Source organism: Bemisia tabaci, chromosome 10 (genome assembly GCF_918797505.1).
Source record: "Bemisia tabaci chromosome 10, PGI_BMITA_v3".
Lineage (NCBI taxonomy): Eukaryota > Metazoa > Arthropoda > Insecta > Hemiptera > Aleyrodidae > Bemisia > Bemisia tabaci.
In genome coordinates this window covers 41524698-41541321 of record NC_092802.1, presented here as the reverse complement: position 1 = coordinate 41541321, position 16624 = coordinate 41524698, and the positions used below count along the sequence as shown (strand labels likewise).

General features: G+C 39.7%; 1 protein-coding gene across 5 annotated transcripts in view; it reads right to left on the bottom strand.

Annotated features, from left to right (window-relative positions):
* The window catches only part of Liprin-beta (liprin-beta 1), a 31212-nt gene that overhangs the window by 12252 nt on the left and 2336 nt on the right, over positions 1–16624 (bottom strand). For 2 of the 5 annotated variants that reach the window (XR_011900631.1, XM_019043799.2), the window contains exons 1-6: positions 9051–11691; positions 7450–7847; positions 5816–5995; positions 4427–4630; positions 3204–3399; positions 407–530 (exon numbers count right to left, since the gene is read on the bottom strand). Coding sequence is in view for 4 of the 5 variants with exons in the window: in XM_019043799.2 (XP_018899344.2) it covers positions 407–530; positions 3204–3399; positions 4427–4630; positions 5816–5995; positions 7450–7847; positions 9051–9369 (1421 nt within the window). In the remaining variant the exon portion in view is untranslated. Of the gene's footprint in view, positions 1–406; positions 531–3203; positions 3400–4426; positions 4631–5815; positions 5996–7449; positions 7848–9050; positions 11696–16624 lie in introns of those variants that run through there. The other 3 variants (XM_019043797.2, XM_019043798.2, XM_019043800.2) reach the window with 3 other exon arrangements.

Genomic DNA, 16624 nt, shown 5'->3' with positions numbered 1-16624 from the left:
AGTCTCAGCAAATCATGATGCTGATTTCCTTCAAGATGTTGATGTATCAAATTGAAGGAGAGCCAGTTGACTCCGAGGAAAATAGTTAAAAAAAATTAATGTTAAAAACAGCTAAATATCAAAAGCTATTACTTTTAACTTACCATTTTAACCCCTAAATGAATCAATTCTTCCAATTTAAATGAATGTGTCGAACCAAATGCTCAATTTTAAAAAATTTTTGACTCCTCTTTTTGGTGTTCTAAAAGAATATAAATGTACCATAATTCTTAGATTAGCTCAAATTTATAATTAAAATTAATAAAATAATAAAAATACTAGATGTTGCATTTCAATCGGTCAATAATTCCTCTGAGAGAAGAAAAATGGAGTGAGCTAGAAGGAAGCCAAGCAGAATACAACTTACTTTCCAAGAATCTTTCTAATTCCTCTTGACCGGTCCATGTTGAGAGAAGGACTCTGATGCGGAGAGAAGTCTTCATCACCACACTCAGATACAACGTCACTCATTCCAGTGTTCTCTGTTTCAGCTAAAAAAAAAAATTAAGAATTTTACAAATAATGTGATGATTATTTGAATGCTGGAATGCTACTTGAATATAATCAATTCCATTCAGCCTTGTCCGTGAATGGTTTTTGCGATTCCTTGCGGTGACAACTTCAGCAAACAAGCTGTGCTGCGGAGTTTCATAGTAAAGATTAGAAAAATACTCCAATTATTGGAGAATTTGTGGCAAGGGTCGCAACGGAGATCCAAAAAGTCAGATAGTTGAAATCATCAGAAAAAAACTGACAAATTGCCATTTCAGGCTCTTTTTGTGACCAAAAAGCACAAGCTTAGCCAATTTTCTATCGTATATCGATGGTGAAACTGCAAAAATGCGTATATCGGTTGCGGTGTTTGAAAATCTCCGCTCCTATTTTATTTTTTAAAAGGAAACCGAACCAACATCGTGGCTTGAAATTTTCTCAGAATATTCTTCCCATAGAGAAGAAAAATATCCGAAGTGCTCAATAAATGACGTTAAGTGGTTTTCCATATAAAAAATAAAGTATGACAGGAAGTCTGCAACGCCGCAAACCGATAAACGCATTTCTGCAGTTTCGCCATCGATATGTAAACATAGCAATTAAATTGGAAAAAAACGCAAGAAACCACCAATTTACATTCAATTTTTGCCAAATGACCGATTTTATCAGTCATTTGGCAAAAAATGAATGTAACTTGGTTAAACCGATTAAACCGATAAAATCGGTCATTTGGCAAAAATTGAATGTAAAATGTTTTATTGTGTCTGCTGATTTGTCTTTAACCAAAAACTCAATTATGACTACGTCCGAAAAGTGAAGTGTCGTATAATTGCCAAATTATATTGAGAAAAGGTGATTACAGAAAAAAAGAAGTTTTCTCGACTTTGCCTGTCATTATATTGGCCGGTCTCTTTTTTACAGGAATTATAATTAAATAATAAATTAATTATGTAAAAAGAAAATAGGAATCCATCCAGCAACACTGGGCTTTTTGAAAAAATAGCAAGAACAGATCGAATAGAGAGGCTACATCATACATTTCAAATCGCAGTTCAATGATTCCATTGCAAAAAGACACATAACCTTGTCCAAATCTGTCCAAGTATTTTTTTTGCCATTGAAATTGCTTGCGTTTATTGAGTACTTGATTCATGATTTGTTAACGCTCAAATAATAATGATTTGACACAATTAACTTCACACGGAATTTGGACACTAGCTTTTGTTCTACTGTTTTGGTTGGAATCATCGCAAATCAAATGTCGAATACTGGAAACTGGAACCATTGCAAATTGATTTATTAGATATCACAAGAAAAGACTGACTTAGTGGCTATGTCATGCTTCAAATGTAAACAGACACATAACTTTGTTTCTGATTCGCGCCCTTTGCACCATGGTGGTTGGTGGTAAAATGCATCCAAGTGTTTCTTACAATTGAAATTTCTCATGTTTAATGAGTCCTTAATGGATTTGTGACCGGTCAATGACTAAATTTTAATAAATGAACACAATTAACTCACGAAGAATTTGTACATGAGGTTATGTTAGTTTGTTTTGGTTTGAACCAAAAGTTCGATATTGAATGACGTAGCCACTAAATCAGTCTATAAATGTTGCAAAAAAAAAAAAAAAAAAAAAAAAAATACACAAAATGAGAAACCTCTCTGATCCAAGGACTAAAAATGTATGTACAAAATGAAAAACTTACACTCCCTATGAAGGGGATTCTTATGTACACAATCTTTTTTTAAAGATTAAGTACATCCCCTTCAAGAGACACAATCTTTAAGAAGAAATAAACAAACTACATTTTAAAAGGCATCACTGCTTTTGGCCATCACTATGATAGAAACATGCATTTTTTGAGAGAGAAATTTAGAAAAACTCTACGAGCCTAAATACAAATGCAAAACTGAGTGTGACTACTTACGTTCAGCTAGTTCAAATGAGCTACCATGCACAATGTAGAAAAAAAATGAAATTGAAAAGCTTAATCGCATTACTGACTAGCATGTAAAGCACAAAGCACAGATGTTTTGATTACAGAAAGGAAATGCACTTTTACACACGGTGGATTGCTAGGATGTGCGAGATAGAGACTTAATGTTATCGATGAGTTATGGAATAAAATTTAAAAGTTAAAAATGATAAATATTCAAATATTTTATCCTAGATAAAACTAAATCAGTACAGTCATGACTGAATCAAACCTACTCTTTTCTAATTCACGGCGATACTGTTTATTTAGTGTAGGTGTAATTTTTCTCAACAGCGGATAACCTATCTGGTGAATCGAAAAATATCAAGGAAAAATATTCATAATACTCCTCAAAAATCAATTTTCAAGTCTCTTGTTCCTCTTTTTTTGTAGATCTGTTTGTTGTTGTTAAAATTCGTTTTAGTTTTTTTTTTTTTACTGTTCTCAAAATTTTATTCTAGGCTATAGTTCGGACTCTGTTTTAGATTCTTAATCAGTAATTCTCTTTTGTACGGGCTTTATTGCCCATTTGTGTGAAATAAATATATAAAAATATGAACATTATACTGTTTGGAAAATTTAATACCATTCGAAGGCTAATACAGCACAGCAACGCAGCAGAGTAACGCTAGCATAGAGACAGAGAGAGAGGTTAAGAAAAAGGGGGTCGAGAGAAGACTGAAGATGGTTCACCTAGATTGGGCGCAGATGAACTCCGCTCACCCACCACCACCTCTGACTGCGCATCATGACTGAAGCTGTTGTACATATGAAGCGTTTTACCGAACATGACGCCTTTCCGCATGTGTGGACTCTCGCTCCCAGACTTGCTTTGCCGCGGCAGGCTCCCGTAGTGGTCGTACGGCCTCCGATAACTTGGACTCGACGTCTGCTTGGCACAAAAAAATTAAGTTACTCCCTATTAGAATAACTCAAAAGTTCTATTCCATTAGGAAAAATGCAGGGTATCATCAACGGCGGGCCACATATTGAAATTGATAGACAAAGCTATAGACGAAGAGGACAAAAAGGATATGGGGATCTTATTGGTGGAGGAAGTCGGTTGAAACGGACAAGGGAGGTAGATAATAGACTAACTGACGGCAACCCACAGGAGACCCTACAATTAGTCCATCATTTTCTTCCTTAGTCTACAGGAACTACCGATTTCAACCAATAGGATCGCTCCATACTCCCCATAACTTTTTTGTCTATCACTTTGTGTATCAATTTGAATAATCAATCCGCTGAAGGCTGATTATTGAAACTGAAAGACAAAGCGATAGACAACGGGTGGTTTTTACTGATTAAGGGGGAAAATGATGGACAAACCAGAGAGTCTGTTGTGAGTTGCCGTAAGTTAGGTTATGACTTACCTCCTTTGTTCATTGCAACAACCAGCTTCCACAAGTAGGAACGCTCCGTCTTGCCTTTGTTTTCTTTGTCTATCAATTTCTCAGTCTGTCAGTTTATATTCTATTCATTCATTATATTCTATTATATTCTATTCATTATATTATATATTTCTATTCTATTAATTTATATTTTTCAATTTTGTTCTTTTCTTTTTGCCTCGAGAATGTTCGAGACAAAATTCCTGACTTTTCTATGCTTTTACCTAATGATTAGGTCAAGTTTATTGATTTAGTTGAGATGCCGATTTGTACTGAACTAACAATCGTTAATAATTTTAAGGAGTTGCTTGTCACTTGCCAAATGTTTAAAAAAATCGAGAGACCAAACCTTTAAAGACTTATTTACCTTCAAAACAAACACACATAAGGAACATTTGTTAATTTCTAAACTTTTTTCAAAAAGAAGGGGGCTAATTTTGTTTTCTGTTGATTTTCTTGGATCTTGGTACCGAACACTAGTCTGAGGCTTTCATAACATGTGTTTTATTCCATTGTATTCACCTGCATGTTGATATGCGAGTTTGGCGGAGGGAACGGAACAAGCCTGGGTGCTATCGGCGGTTTCCGCTGTTTCCTTTCTTCTCGAAGGAATTCTTTCAACTCATTATTCTCCAACTCCAAAAGCGCTATTTGCCGTTTCTGATCCGTGACAACAGACAGTAGCTCTAACTTCTGGGTTTCTAGAGATGACTTTGCCAATAATTCCTGGAGGAAAAAATTTGCCATTAGATAAAGAGTCGCCACAAGAATTCATACAGAAGGGGGTACTTGTTAAGTAAGTGTACATTTTCACTGTATACAGAGATAGAGAAATACTTTTCCTTGAGCATCTTAGAATCAAGGTACAAGTCAGTAGCTTCCCTATGCAGATTAGTGCTTTTTTGAACTCGAGCAGTCGCAACTGTTCAACTGTAAAATTTGTTAGTTTAAGTTTCAATTGAACATTTTTTGCTTGAGAGATATCTATAATGAGATAATTTTTTTGCTAGTACTCAAAATTTTTATTCTCACGACTGGACTACCTTGATGAGAAAATATAAAGTTAAGTAATTCAAGCAAAATTTTGATTCTATTTTTATCTGTTTCATGAAATTCCAGTTGTGTGTGATAAAAGATCCTGGTAACTATTTAATTTGAATATTTAGTATTTGATCTGTAAAAAACTTTAACTGCTGACTTAAAGAATGTTCCGTATGTAATAAATCTACATTCAAGGTGTCTACTAAAACAGGTTTGCCAACAATCAGTGCTTTTTCAGTAAATTCCTCAGAAACTTAGTACCTCCTAAACAGAAAAATTAAGTAATTTTTCAGTACCTCCATTTGACGAAATTCGAAAATGTGAAAGTTCCGCTCGAATTGAGATAAAAAGTACGTACAATTTCATTAGTGGCTTGAAGATTACCTGACTGCACAATCGTAATATTGCAGGCAAATACTATTCAAACATGCGTGTTATGAAGGAAAAAATTCCAGACCGTCTTGCAGAATTTCCGCACGTTTTCAGTACTTCCGGACCACCCTTAAAAAACTAGTACTATTTATTTCTAGACTCTCAGCGGCCTAATTGTTGAAATTTTTTGTTTGTCGGACAACAGATGACATGGACGGAGCGTGATTGGTCGGCTATGTCTTATCGCTGCTTTGTCATGCCTTTGTTAGGTGGAATGGACGACATACTGTCGGAAACTTAAGAGGTGCCATTAGCTTGTCGTGAGTTCAACCCGACATAGGCACGACAAAGCAGTGATAAGACATAGCCGACCAATCACGCTCCGCCTTTTAACCTATATCATCTATGTTGTCAAGACAAACAAAAAATTTCAACAATCAGGCTGCAGGACTAGTAGACACCTTGGCATGGATAAACACATTAAACTATGCAGATTACCTTTTGAAGCAGTTCCTTCATTGATTCGAATCGTTCTTTTTGCTCAGCGAGCGATTTCTCGAGATCAGAGATTTTCTCCGACTGAGCGTCGATCTGATCACTGAGGACAACAACTTGTAGTTGCAGGGAGTCTTTGTCGTTTTCCAGTCTTTTGAACTGATCTTCCAACTCCTCTGGAGGCTGGAACAAATGAAACAAACAAACAATGAACAAATCGTCAGGACCGTCACTAAAATGATCCTAAATGATCACTAAATGATTCCTTTGATCGAAATATATGTTAGAGATAGCAGGTATATATTTTATTATTAAGAGGATTATTGCCAATAAACTGCATTTAATTTTAGGATTTTTTTCATTCAATTATTTACCTGATGATTTTCAACAAAACATGTTTTCATCATTAAAAGAAAAAAAAATGTAAAACCAAGCGCTGTTTACTGGCTATTATTTTCTTTTTCCTAAAACCTTTGATTCCTTCAAGAAAAATTCTAGATCTTAACCAATGAATCATTCTAGATGCAAAAAACAAATTAAATCGAAGGATATTCTGACAACTGAAATTTTGAAAAAAATATTCAGTCGCCGACTTAGAGCGAGTATAAAAGTCAAAACAGGTATCAGGATAGTGTGAATTGTAACAGAAAATTTAGACAAAACTGCATTTTTCACAAAAATTTCTTGGCAAAAATAACATACTTAAATTATCGAAGATAATAAAATCTTAAGTAGTGCATTTGATTGAGGAAAAAAAACAAACAAACAAAACACTCGGATAAAATAACAAATTAAAGAGTAAAAAGTCACAGTTAGGAATTCTCATTACTTGGCAAGCATTTAAAAATAAATGGAACTGCATAAATTCTGGCTCATCTGAAAAAATCCTTATGTGCATATGGAAACTAATGGCACATACGTTGTTTTTAAACCGGGCCAGAATTTATGGTTCCAAATTGCAAAATGCAGTCCAAATGTAACTCTAATCAGTACCACAAATCAATCTGTTAGTTAAACAGCTTCAAAAATAAGAAATGATTAGTTGAGACACAGGAATAGGAATAAGATTAGTTAACAAGAGTTTTAACCACACATAACACAAAATGCAAATTATGGTTTACACAGTTTCTTCAAGCAGCATTGTTTAATGAACAAAACCATTAAATAACCCTAACTGAATCCAATACAAAAAGTAGAATAATAATTGAATGGGTCATGTTCCACACACAAAATTATTGCTTCCCATCTTCTGAATCTTGAATCTGAAAAGAGCAGTAGTAACCAAACTCCCTTTCTAAATCCAACTGATTCAAGTTCAAACCCTAGTTGTGTTTTGGAATTGGAATAAACAAAACAACAAAACAGAAATATCCAAATTTATAGATAACAGAACTTTCTCTTGGATTCTTCATGGAAAATAATTACATAAAAACACGCATGGTACGGCATAAAGCGACAAATTCCAGATATTTTTGTGGAATTTTCGTAGTATTTTCATACTTTCAGACGCCTTAAAACAATCAGTACTATTTTCGGACTTTTCAGACCCGAAGGCACCCTGAATAGCAGAGCGGTCATGCAAACACGAGAAAACCAAACAACGGGAATCTTGGCAAGCTAGCTGCCTCACAGCGAACCTTGGGATAGCGTGGCCGCGCCGCAGCATGCTCCATCTGACAGCAAATCGGGACGGCGCAATGGTGACAGGGGAACATTTGAGCCCGCTGGAAATTAACGTTCAAGTAAGGGTTGCTCCCGTGCCAGCAGCATTCCCCGAGGTCCCCGCTCCCGAAACAGCGTCCTTGGCTCGGCTTGAGCCTCCGCGGGTAGGACGAAGTGGACTTGCAACGCTTGTCCCGTTCCTTGCGGGGCAGCTGACTCCGATCCAGGCTTCCGGTCCCGCGGGGGCGTCGTCGCAGGGTCAGAGGGGTCAGGGTGTCTCTGTCCCTGCTCAGGGTCCGCGATGAGGTCGAGGAGTTGTCTTCCGTTTGCGCCATCCATTGGAAGTCGTTGTCGTTCGAGGCCGAGTCGGATTCTGGCCCAACAGGAACATCGAGAAGATGTCAGTGAATAATATAAATTGGGTAAAAAAAACCTGTCAATTTGAGTGGTGAACTACGGGGTGGGTACCCACTTGCCCGCTACGCGGGCCAACGCCCAAAGAACGCTTCCTGCTATCTGGGTCCCGCTATGCAGGTCCCCGTGAGTTAATCTGAATACAGTGGGCTCATCTTGAAACTGTCGACTGTCACCTATCACAGTCAATAGCCGAAAAAATTATGAAAATCGGCCCAGTAGAACGCTAGAACGAACAGTGGAAAAAAAAATCTGAAAATATACGTTCTTTAAATGGGAGAATTTGCAACTTTCCCACGTTTGTATAAAAAACCTGGGCTACATTTCCAAAATCGGCATAGAGCGGGCTCATTTAGAGACAATGACCTGTAGATAGCCGCAAAAATCGTGAAAATCAGCCCAGTAGAACGGTGGAACGAAACTGTGGCCAGAAATGAAAATTTAGGAGGCCTGAGAGCTTGAAGCACGGACTAGGGGGCTATGTCACCTGGCCGCTACGCGATCCACCCCCAGAGGAAAGAGGAGAAAGAAGAGGAGGCAAAAGAGGAAGTAGAAAAAGGAGAGATAAAAGGCAAAGAGATAAGAGACACAAAAAGGAGGAGGAGGCAAAGGAGGAGGAGAAACGGAAATTAAGAGAAGAAGAAAAGTTACAAGATGTTATGAAACATTCTTCTTACCGATTTATCCAAATTTTGATGCTTTTACTTTGCTTTTAAATTTGAAAAAATCGGTGAGAAAAAGTTATCATACCATCTTGATAAATATGACCGATAAAGTTAATAAAAGAAGTGATAAAAGATACAATGTTCCCAGATTTGAGCCCTTCAATCTCCGCCCGCCTCTATGACCAGGGTTGCCACAGAATTTAGAAAATGAAATTCCCTGACATTTCCGTGATTTTCCTGATACGTTTTGGTGAAATTCCCTGACAATTGAAGATCTGACGGATGGCTAAGAAGGCATAATTGAAAATAATTTTCAGGCAAAATTTGTTGTTCGAAACCTCGAACCCACTCTAGTAAACAAATGAAGGTGATTGAACAAATTTTCCCTGACATTTTCGTCATTTTCCCTGACTTTTTAAAATTCCCTGACATTTCCCGGTTTTCCCTGACTGTGGCACCCTGTGTGACGTATGAGAACCGTTTCCGGCGAAACTTACTGTGGGTTGCGGCGCTGGTGCGGTGTCGCGTCTTGAGCCTTTTGAGCGCCGAGGCGGGAGCGGGGGCGGTGTTGCGGAACTCGTCAGGGGACGAGGCGAGATCCAGGCTGGAGCTGGAGGGACTCGAGGACTCCAGGTCCCGGCCCCGACCGGGCTCCTCGGTTCCCGGCTCCGGCTCCGTCGAGAGGGACCTCGACCGGGACCTCTCCGCCGAGACCCTCGTCCGGGTCCGCGGCGCCGCCACGCTCGTCTTCTTCCGGGCCGCCCGCTTCTCCAGCGTCTCGATCACGCTCGCCACGCCGGCGCTCGTCTTCACCATTTTGTCGATCTCGGACGCCAAGCCGCTCACCGGCCGCGCATCATGGGAATCGTCGATGGAAATCGTCCGGTTCTTGGTTCCGACGAGTCTATCCAGGTTCCTGTGCCAGTAGGAATCGTCCGGTTCTTGGTTTCGACGAGTCTATCCAGGTTCCTGTGCTAGTAGGAATCGTCCGGTTCTTGGTTCCGACGAGTCTATCCAGGTTCCTGTGCCAGTAGGAATCGTCCGGTTCTTGGTTCCGACGAGTCTATCCAGGTTCCTGTGCCAATAGGAATCGTCCGGTTCTTGGTTTCGACGAGTCTATTCAGGTTCCTGTGCCAATAGGAATCGTCCGGTTCTTGGTTTCGACGAGTCTATTCAGGTACCTGTGCCATTAGGAATCGTCCGGTTCTTCGTTTCGACAAGTCAATTCAGGTTCTTCGTTTCGATTGGACACTTCTGGTCTTGGTTTGAATTGAACACGACCACTTCTAGTTTCGGTGGGACATTTCCCGCTCCGCTTAAGTTTAGGTACTCTCGAGGACACTTTAAGCCACGGTCTCACTGGGACACGTCCAGTTCTGGCTACGATTAGTCTTTCCTGGTCCCGATTTGAATGGAATACACCTGGTTCTAGTTTTGGTAGGACACTTCCACATACGCTTGTTTGCGTGCTCTCAAGAATACACTTCAGGTTACGGTTTCCAGTAGGCACGTCCGGTTCTACTTTTGTAGGACACTCGTAGCTCCGGTTAATTTTGGGTGCCTTTGACTCAGGGTTCGATGAAACACTTTTAGTTCCGGTTTCGTTTCCCAAAGAGACGTTTCTGGCTCCGATCTCGCGAAAAGCACTCCCGGTTTCGACTTCTGCTCTGAGATGACAGACAGACAAGATGGAGGAGAAGACAGGCTCCGGATTTAATGGAAAGCTTTGGAACCCGGTTCCGATGGAACACTCCCAGTTCCAATTTCACGTTACAAAAATTGACTTGAGTTTCCGGTTTGAATGGGGCACGTCCTATTTTGACTTTGACGGGATACTACCGGTTCTGATCCCATTAGAGTGTTTCAAACAATGAAACACTTTCGATTATTGTTTCAACAGAGCGCTTGCGGTTCGGTCTCGTTTAGGCACTTCCAGTTTTGGCCTTGTAGGGGCTCATTCAGTTTGATTTTTTTAATACACATCTGGTTATGGTCTCGCTAGGTTGATAATGATTTTCTTTAAAAAGGAACACATTCAATTCTAGTTCCAGCTTCAGGTAGACACTTCCAGTTTCGTTCGGATGCTTCCGGTTCTGGTTCTGCTAGAGCAATTTTAGTCCCGATTCATGTAGAACAACTTCAGCTTCCGTTCTGAACACAAGAGGAACTATTGGGCTCCGGTTTCAATTGGAAATTTCCGGATCTGGTTTCGTTGCGGCGCTATGATTTAGGTATCGATAAGGCTCTCTCAGCCTCTCTTCTGATAAGACGCTACTTATCCTGGTCTCGTTGGGTACATGAGATATCGGATCCAAAAGGAAACCCCTGAAACGAAACAGAACTAAACCCGATTTCAAGGAGTCACTTTAGGTTTTGGCTTCAACGAGGCGCTTTCGATTCTGCAATCGTAAAAACACTCGCGAAGCTCGAGTTGTCTATATCACTTCACACAATCACATATCGTTCTCCGATAATCCTAGAATAGAAGAGGCGTTCTTGAGGGAAATATTTTACAAAACCTATGTTGGCTGGAAAGTAAAGGTCATACACGATCTGTCAATTCACTTCGAACATCGCTGAGCCCGTAAAGAAAGGAATTCTGAGCTATAGCCAGAGGAAAATAAGAAGTCACGTTTTGAAATTTTGCGAGTCCTAAAAAATTTCGCGAGTACAGAAATTTGACCCCGCTAAGCTGATTTGATTACTTCTCTTGCAATTTTGAATTATTCGGACGTCGAAGTTAGCGAGAGCCGATTATGCAACCCGCATCCACAATGCATCAGAGAAAACAAAAGTCCGGTGATTAGAGTGGAATCAACATTTCTTTCGTTCTCATCAGGATAGCGACCATATTCATCTAAGTGGGCTCCAAGAGTTCGAGAGTACGAGATCAGCTCTGATGCCAACGGAAAGGTAACACTTTCCCGATAATTTCAAGAAGTCCCGAATAATATGTGCTTGCCAGCGTGAAAAGAGACCTCGGTACACTTCAACTGAAAATGGGGTTATTGATACGGCACCACAGAAGAGTTTTCTACGAACGTTTGGCCACAAAAAAAGCTCAAAAATCAGGGTTATCACGATTGAAGGTTGCAGCTCAAAAAATGCTCTCTGAGAAAGGGTTTTTAAAATTCTACGCTAGCATGTTCAAGACACAATAGTGTGGGATTATAATACAAGTTCACACCATCTAGGTACAGGCAGAAAAAAATACCGAGACGTTAAGAACTCGTTTTCTCAGGACATTCCTTGATAGAAACGACCGGTAGAACAGGATAAAAATGCCATTGATACGGTTAACTATTCTACTGATCTCTACCGACATCATTAACTAAAGGTAACTGGTTTATTGACACTTTGACACTCTTCTACCGGTCATATTCATCAAGGCTTCAAAGAGTTTTCTGTCGAAATGTCACGTTTCAATACTTGGACGGAACTCGATTCACCCAACTCTACCTCAAAGGTCTAAGGTCCCTTCCCCTGCGGGCGATTACATACGTTGTCCTTGGAAATATCCCGAAGCCTCCGATGGAACGCAAGGACGCAAACGAAGCACTTCCGGGTCCGGAACTCCGGACCGTCCAGCTCGGAGGGCAACGAACCGCGGCCCCCAAGTTCGGAGCACGACCCGGGATAAAAGCAGAGGGACGAGGGTACGACTGCGACTACGGCAAGCCACCGCGTTCGACTGAGATGCCAGGGATTTCGAACGATGGCTCCTTCGGCTCGCGGTTCTCGCGGGTTAAAATTAGCCGGGCGCTCGACTCGCCGCGCCGCGCCGGCGGAGGGCGTGTGGCTCCCGATGCCACATGGCTCGCATCTTTCATTTCGACCGACCGCACCCCCGCCTCACGGGGCGCACGGCCACGACGGAGCGGCGGGTCGATTCCTGCACCGCCATCGAATGACCTTCATCGATACATCCTATTGCTAGGATAGGGATCAATCGATCAAAGTCTTTCGATAACGAGTCAACGACCGACGACTCGCCGGGTGGGATCAAGTGTTAGGATCGGAAGCAATGTGAAGAGTTCTGGATGACACGAAATGTGCAACAGCCGAGGACTCCAGATAGGGACGTAGTAAAAATTAGGAAAAGCGGAAAGATAAGAAGAAGAATGTGAAGGATTATATGGAAAAGAAAAGGAGACAGAGAGAAAGGAGGACGAACAGGAGAAGGGGGGAGATTATGGAAGAGAGAGACTGGTTGAAGAGGGAAAGGAGGAAGAAAGATGAGGATAAAGAGAAAAGAATAAAATGAAGAACCAAGCGAGGGGGGAGGGGGAAAGAGAGGAAGGTTGAAAAAGAGAGAAACAGAAGAAGACAAAGGAGAAAATCATTAAAAGAGGAAGAGGAAGAAAAACTAGTTATTTTTCTTTGTCCTTTCCTTCCTCCCCGGTCTCCACTTCTCGTTTATCTTTTCCTTCTTCATCCTCCTCCTTTTCTTTTTCAACCTTTCTCTCTTCCCACCTCACCCCTCGCTTGGTTCTTCATTCTATTCTTCTCTCTTTCTCTTCCATCCTCTCCTTTATCCTCATCTTTCTTCCTCCTTTCCCTCTTCAACCAATTTCTATCTTCCATAATTTCCTTCTCCTCCTCCATTCTCCTCTTCTTTCTTCCTCTATTTATCTTCCATCCTCTTCTGCTAATTCCCTTTTCATTCTCCTTTATATCACCCTTTTTTTCTTCGTCTTTCAACTTCTACCGTGCTCTAATCTGACGTATGAAAGAAGTCCCAACCTATGTCACATAATATACGTTCTATCAAAAAAAAGCCCTGCAGATCAATTGGACTACATTTTGCAATTTGGAACTGTAAATTCTAGCCCGGTTTAAATACAACGTATGTGATGAAGAGCCAGAATTTATGGTTCCAAATTGCAAAATGCAGTCCAATTGTTGATCTGATATAGTTACGAAGAAATTTGAATTTCTGGCGTACATAAAAAACTAGTGATTTATTCATGATGTGCCATTCTTCAAATTGGCAGAGATATAGGTAGGCTAAGGCACTTGAACACAGTTAACAACATTATTAAAAAGTACCTAAATAAGAGATCAACAGCTCAAACCCGAAATAACCAGCCTACAGATGATGAAAAATATATAACACTAACTTACTTCAACGAGTATACTAATAAAATCGCTCAGGTAATAAAAAAGCATAGATTCATTCCAACACTTAAAACCTACACCAACCTTCAGCATAAGCTGAATCACAAAACTAACAAAGAGAGAGACCTTTACAACACATCTGGTGTTTACAGAATCAAATGTTAAGAATGTAATACCAAATATATTGGTAGAACACAACCCTATTTCCATCAGAGGTTTGCAGAGCACATCAAAAATGATACATCAATGGTCCATAGGTTACTTTCAGTAATTTTCGTTGTACAAATCGTATTCTACATGAAATTTAGATGAAAAGACATCCATCATCAGGCTTAAATAAGGGGCTTGGAGGACAAGGCACAAAAATGCAGTTTTTTTAAAAATTGAGATATTAATGATTTTAAGTAAAACTTGTCTTAACGCATTTTCTGTAAAAAATTCACTCCTGAATTCCAATTTTTAAGCAGCAAAAAGTCAGTTTGAACTTTTTTTCTGCCATAAGGATCCATGTAATTTCGAAGCTTCAAACACGCATTTCTCAAGGAGCAAAAACTACACTTATGCTCCTCATCCTTCAAGCTCCTCAAATTTACATGCAGTGTGGTGGTTGAATGTAGAATATGAAGGATAAAATAAAACATATTGAAATCCTATGTTGTCACAGTGTTCCGGAGGGTCAATGTGACAGCAAAAATTTGACAAGCCTGGAAAGCTCTGTCTGAGTCTTGTCTCAAGATGAAATTTTCCGAAAAAGTTTGTGTTACCATAAACTTTCATTCGGGCCATATTTTATTGACCCTCTCCAGTATCCAAATAAAAGGCAGTTTCTACAGAGGCTTTTTCAGACAAGAATAGGAGAGTCAAAGAAAAATCCTAATACCAATAGCTTCTCATTAGGTCTCTTTTCTTGAGAAGGCTCCTCAAGAAGAGCTCAATAATGAACCCATCAACTTGTCTCTGAGGTGAAAATTTAATCAGGGGAAATTCGGCAACACCTTTATTTTGTCACCAGAAAAATCAGCACTTCTCTCCATTAATATTATCGTAAAGTATCCACATTTAATTGCGCAACTGGCAAGTTTAAACAGGGGAAAAACGCTCCGTTATTCCTGGGCACAGCAGCATAGAAAGGTTCAATAGTGCACAGAGGCTTTGTGGTTTCAACCGAAATGAGCCTTACGCATTTAATGGCCGAATTTTCTCTCATACCTATTTTATATTTTTGACGGAGATAGAGCTGTTTAAAGCCTCCAAATTTTCTGTCAGTTTACCCCAGATTATGAAAATATACTCACAAAATTTCGAGGTACAATTAGCTCAGTTTTTGGTTTGAAAATTAAAATAGTAGAGAAAATTACACAATGTCTCATGTGGTTAGGCTCATTGTAGGCAAACAAGTACAATTGGACGTACTTCTGCCAAACGGAGCTATGTGCATTAAGCCATGAGCCCTGAGACCCATAAGAATACATGCATAACAGGGCTCATGTCACAATGCACATAGTTCCGTTTGATAGAAATACGTCCAATTGTGACAAGGTGATAAAATTTCAATAACAGTAAACAATTTTCAGCTCTGATGAATACTATTACAGGACTGAGGGGAGAGAATGTTTACAAGGTCTAAAAAGATCCTAAACTTTATAGATTTCTCGGCAAGACCACAATTTAATATTTCAATACAATTGCATGAGCTGAACACTCTCCTCCCTCAGTCTTAGAATGGTACCCATGAAAGCTCAAGATTTGTGACTATAATTGACATTTTTTTAACTTTTTGGCCTTGAGTTCCCTGCATACTAGTGTGGACCCAACACCATTTTGCCACCTTGCTACGTACAGTTCAGGCCACATTCCTTGGTGTTCTTTTTCTTGTTCGTCCAATCGTGTGGATCCTCTTAAGAATTTCAGATAATGGAGATGTTGCATGTGTGAGGAATTTGCGATTTGACTACTGATTCTTATGTAAAATTTCTCGAGAAACACGATGGTGCCACTGGTTTTCTCTAAAATCAACTCCCAAGCTCAAAAAAAGCTCTCAAGTTGAGGCTAAAATGGAGGGGATATCCAACGCTATCCTGAGAGTCCACCTCTACATCAAGACAGACTCTTCATGCAAAGATAGAGAGCAAATACATTAGCAGGGTTGCTGTGTTTTCAGTTTTTGAGTCCCCAAATAAAGTGGCAGCTCTGTCAATGTATTTGCTCCCTATCTTTGCATAGAGAGTTTGTTATGATGTAGAGGTGGACTCTCAGGATAGCGTAGGATATCCCCTCCATTTTGGCCTCAACTTGAGAGCTTTTTTTGAGCTTAGGAGTTGATTTCAGAGAAAACAGTGGCACCATCGTGTTTCTCGCGAACTTTTACATGAGAATCAGTAGTCAAATCGCAAATTCCTCACACATGCAACATCTCCATTGTTTCTTGCCCCGGAAAATATTTTTGCTGGGAAGAGATGTCACTCAGTTCTCACTTCTCGCAATGCCGCCCAAATGGTACCATTTGTGTTTATGCAACGTGATGATTGGTTGTTAAATTTCTTTGCCTTCTAAATTTCTTTCTTGTCTTACGCAGTTATGCTCACTTTGGTTGAATCCGTTGATTTTTCCATTGGCGCGATTTCTGTCAAACTAGGTCTTAAAATCAGAGTTCAAATTTTTGAAAGACAACACTCATATATTGTATTCTCCTTCTGTTTCTTCATTTTTTCTTCTTTCTTCTCATTTTAACTCCTCTTCTGTCTTCTCTCTTATCACCTTTCGCTTGTTCTTTTTTTGAACTAAACTGGACAAGGTACCATAAGCCACAAATAGTAATTCTTAGAGCTATTATTATTAGTTTTTCCTTAGTGCTGAATTTAATCAAATTTAAAGTTGACTCAACTTTGAGTTTTTCAGTATGATGATACCTACTTTTTCCTATTCATGGTCTTGGAGAGAAGTACATGAAAAC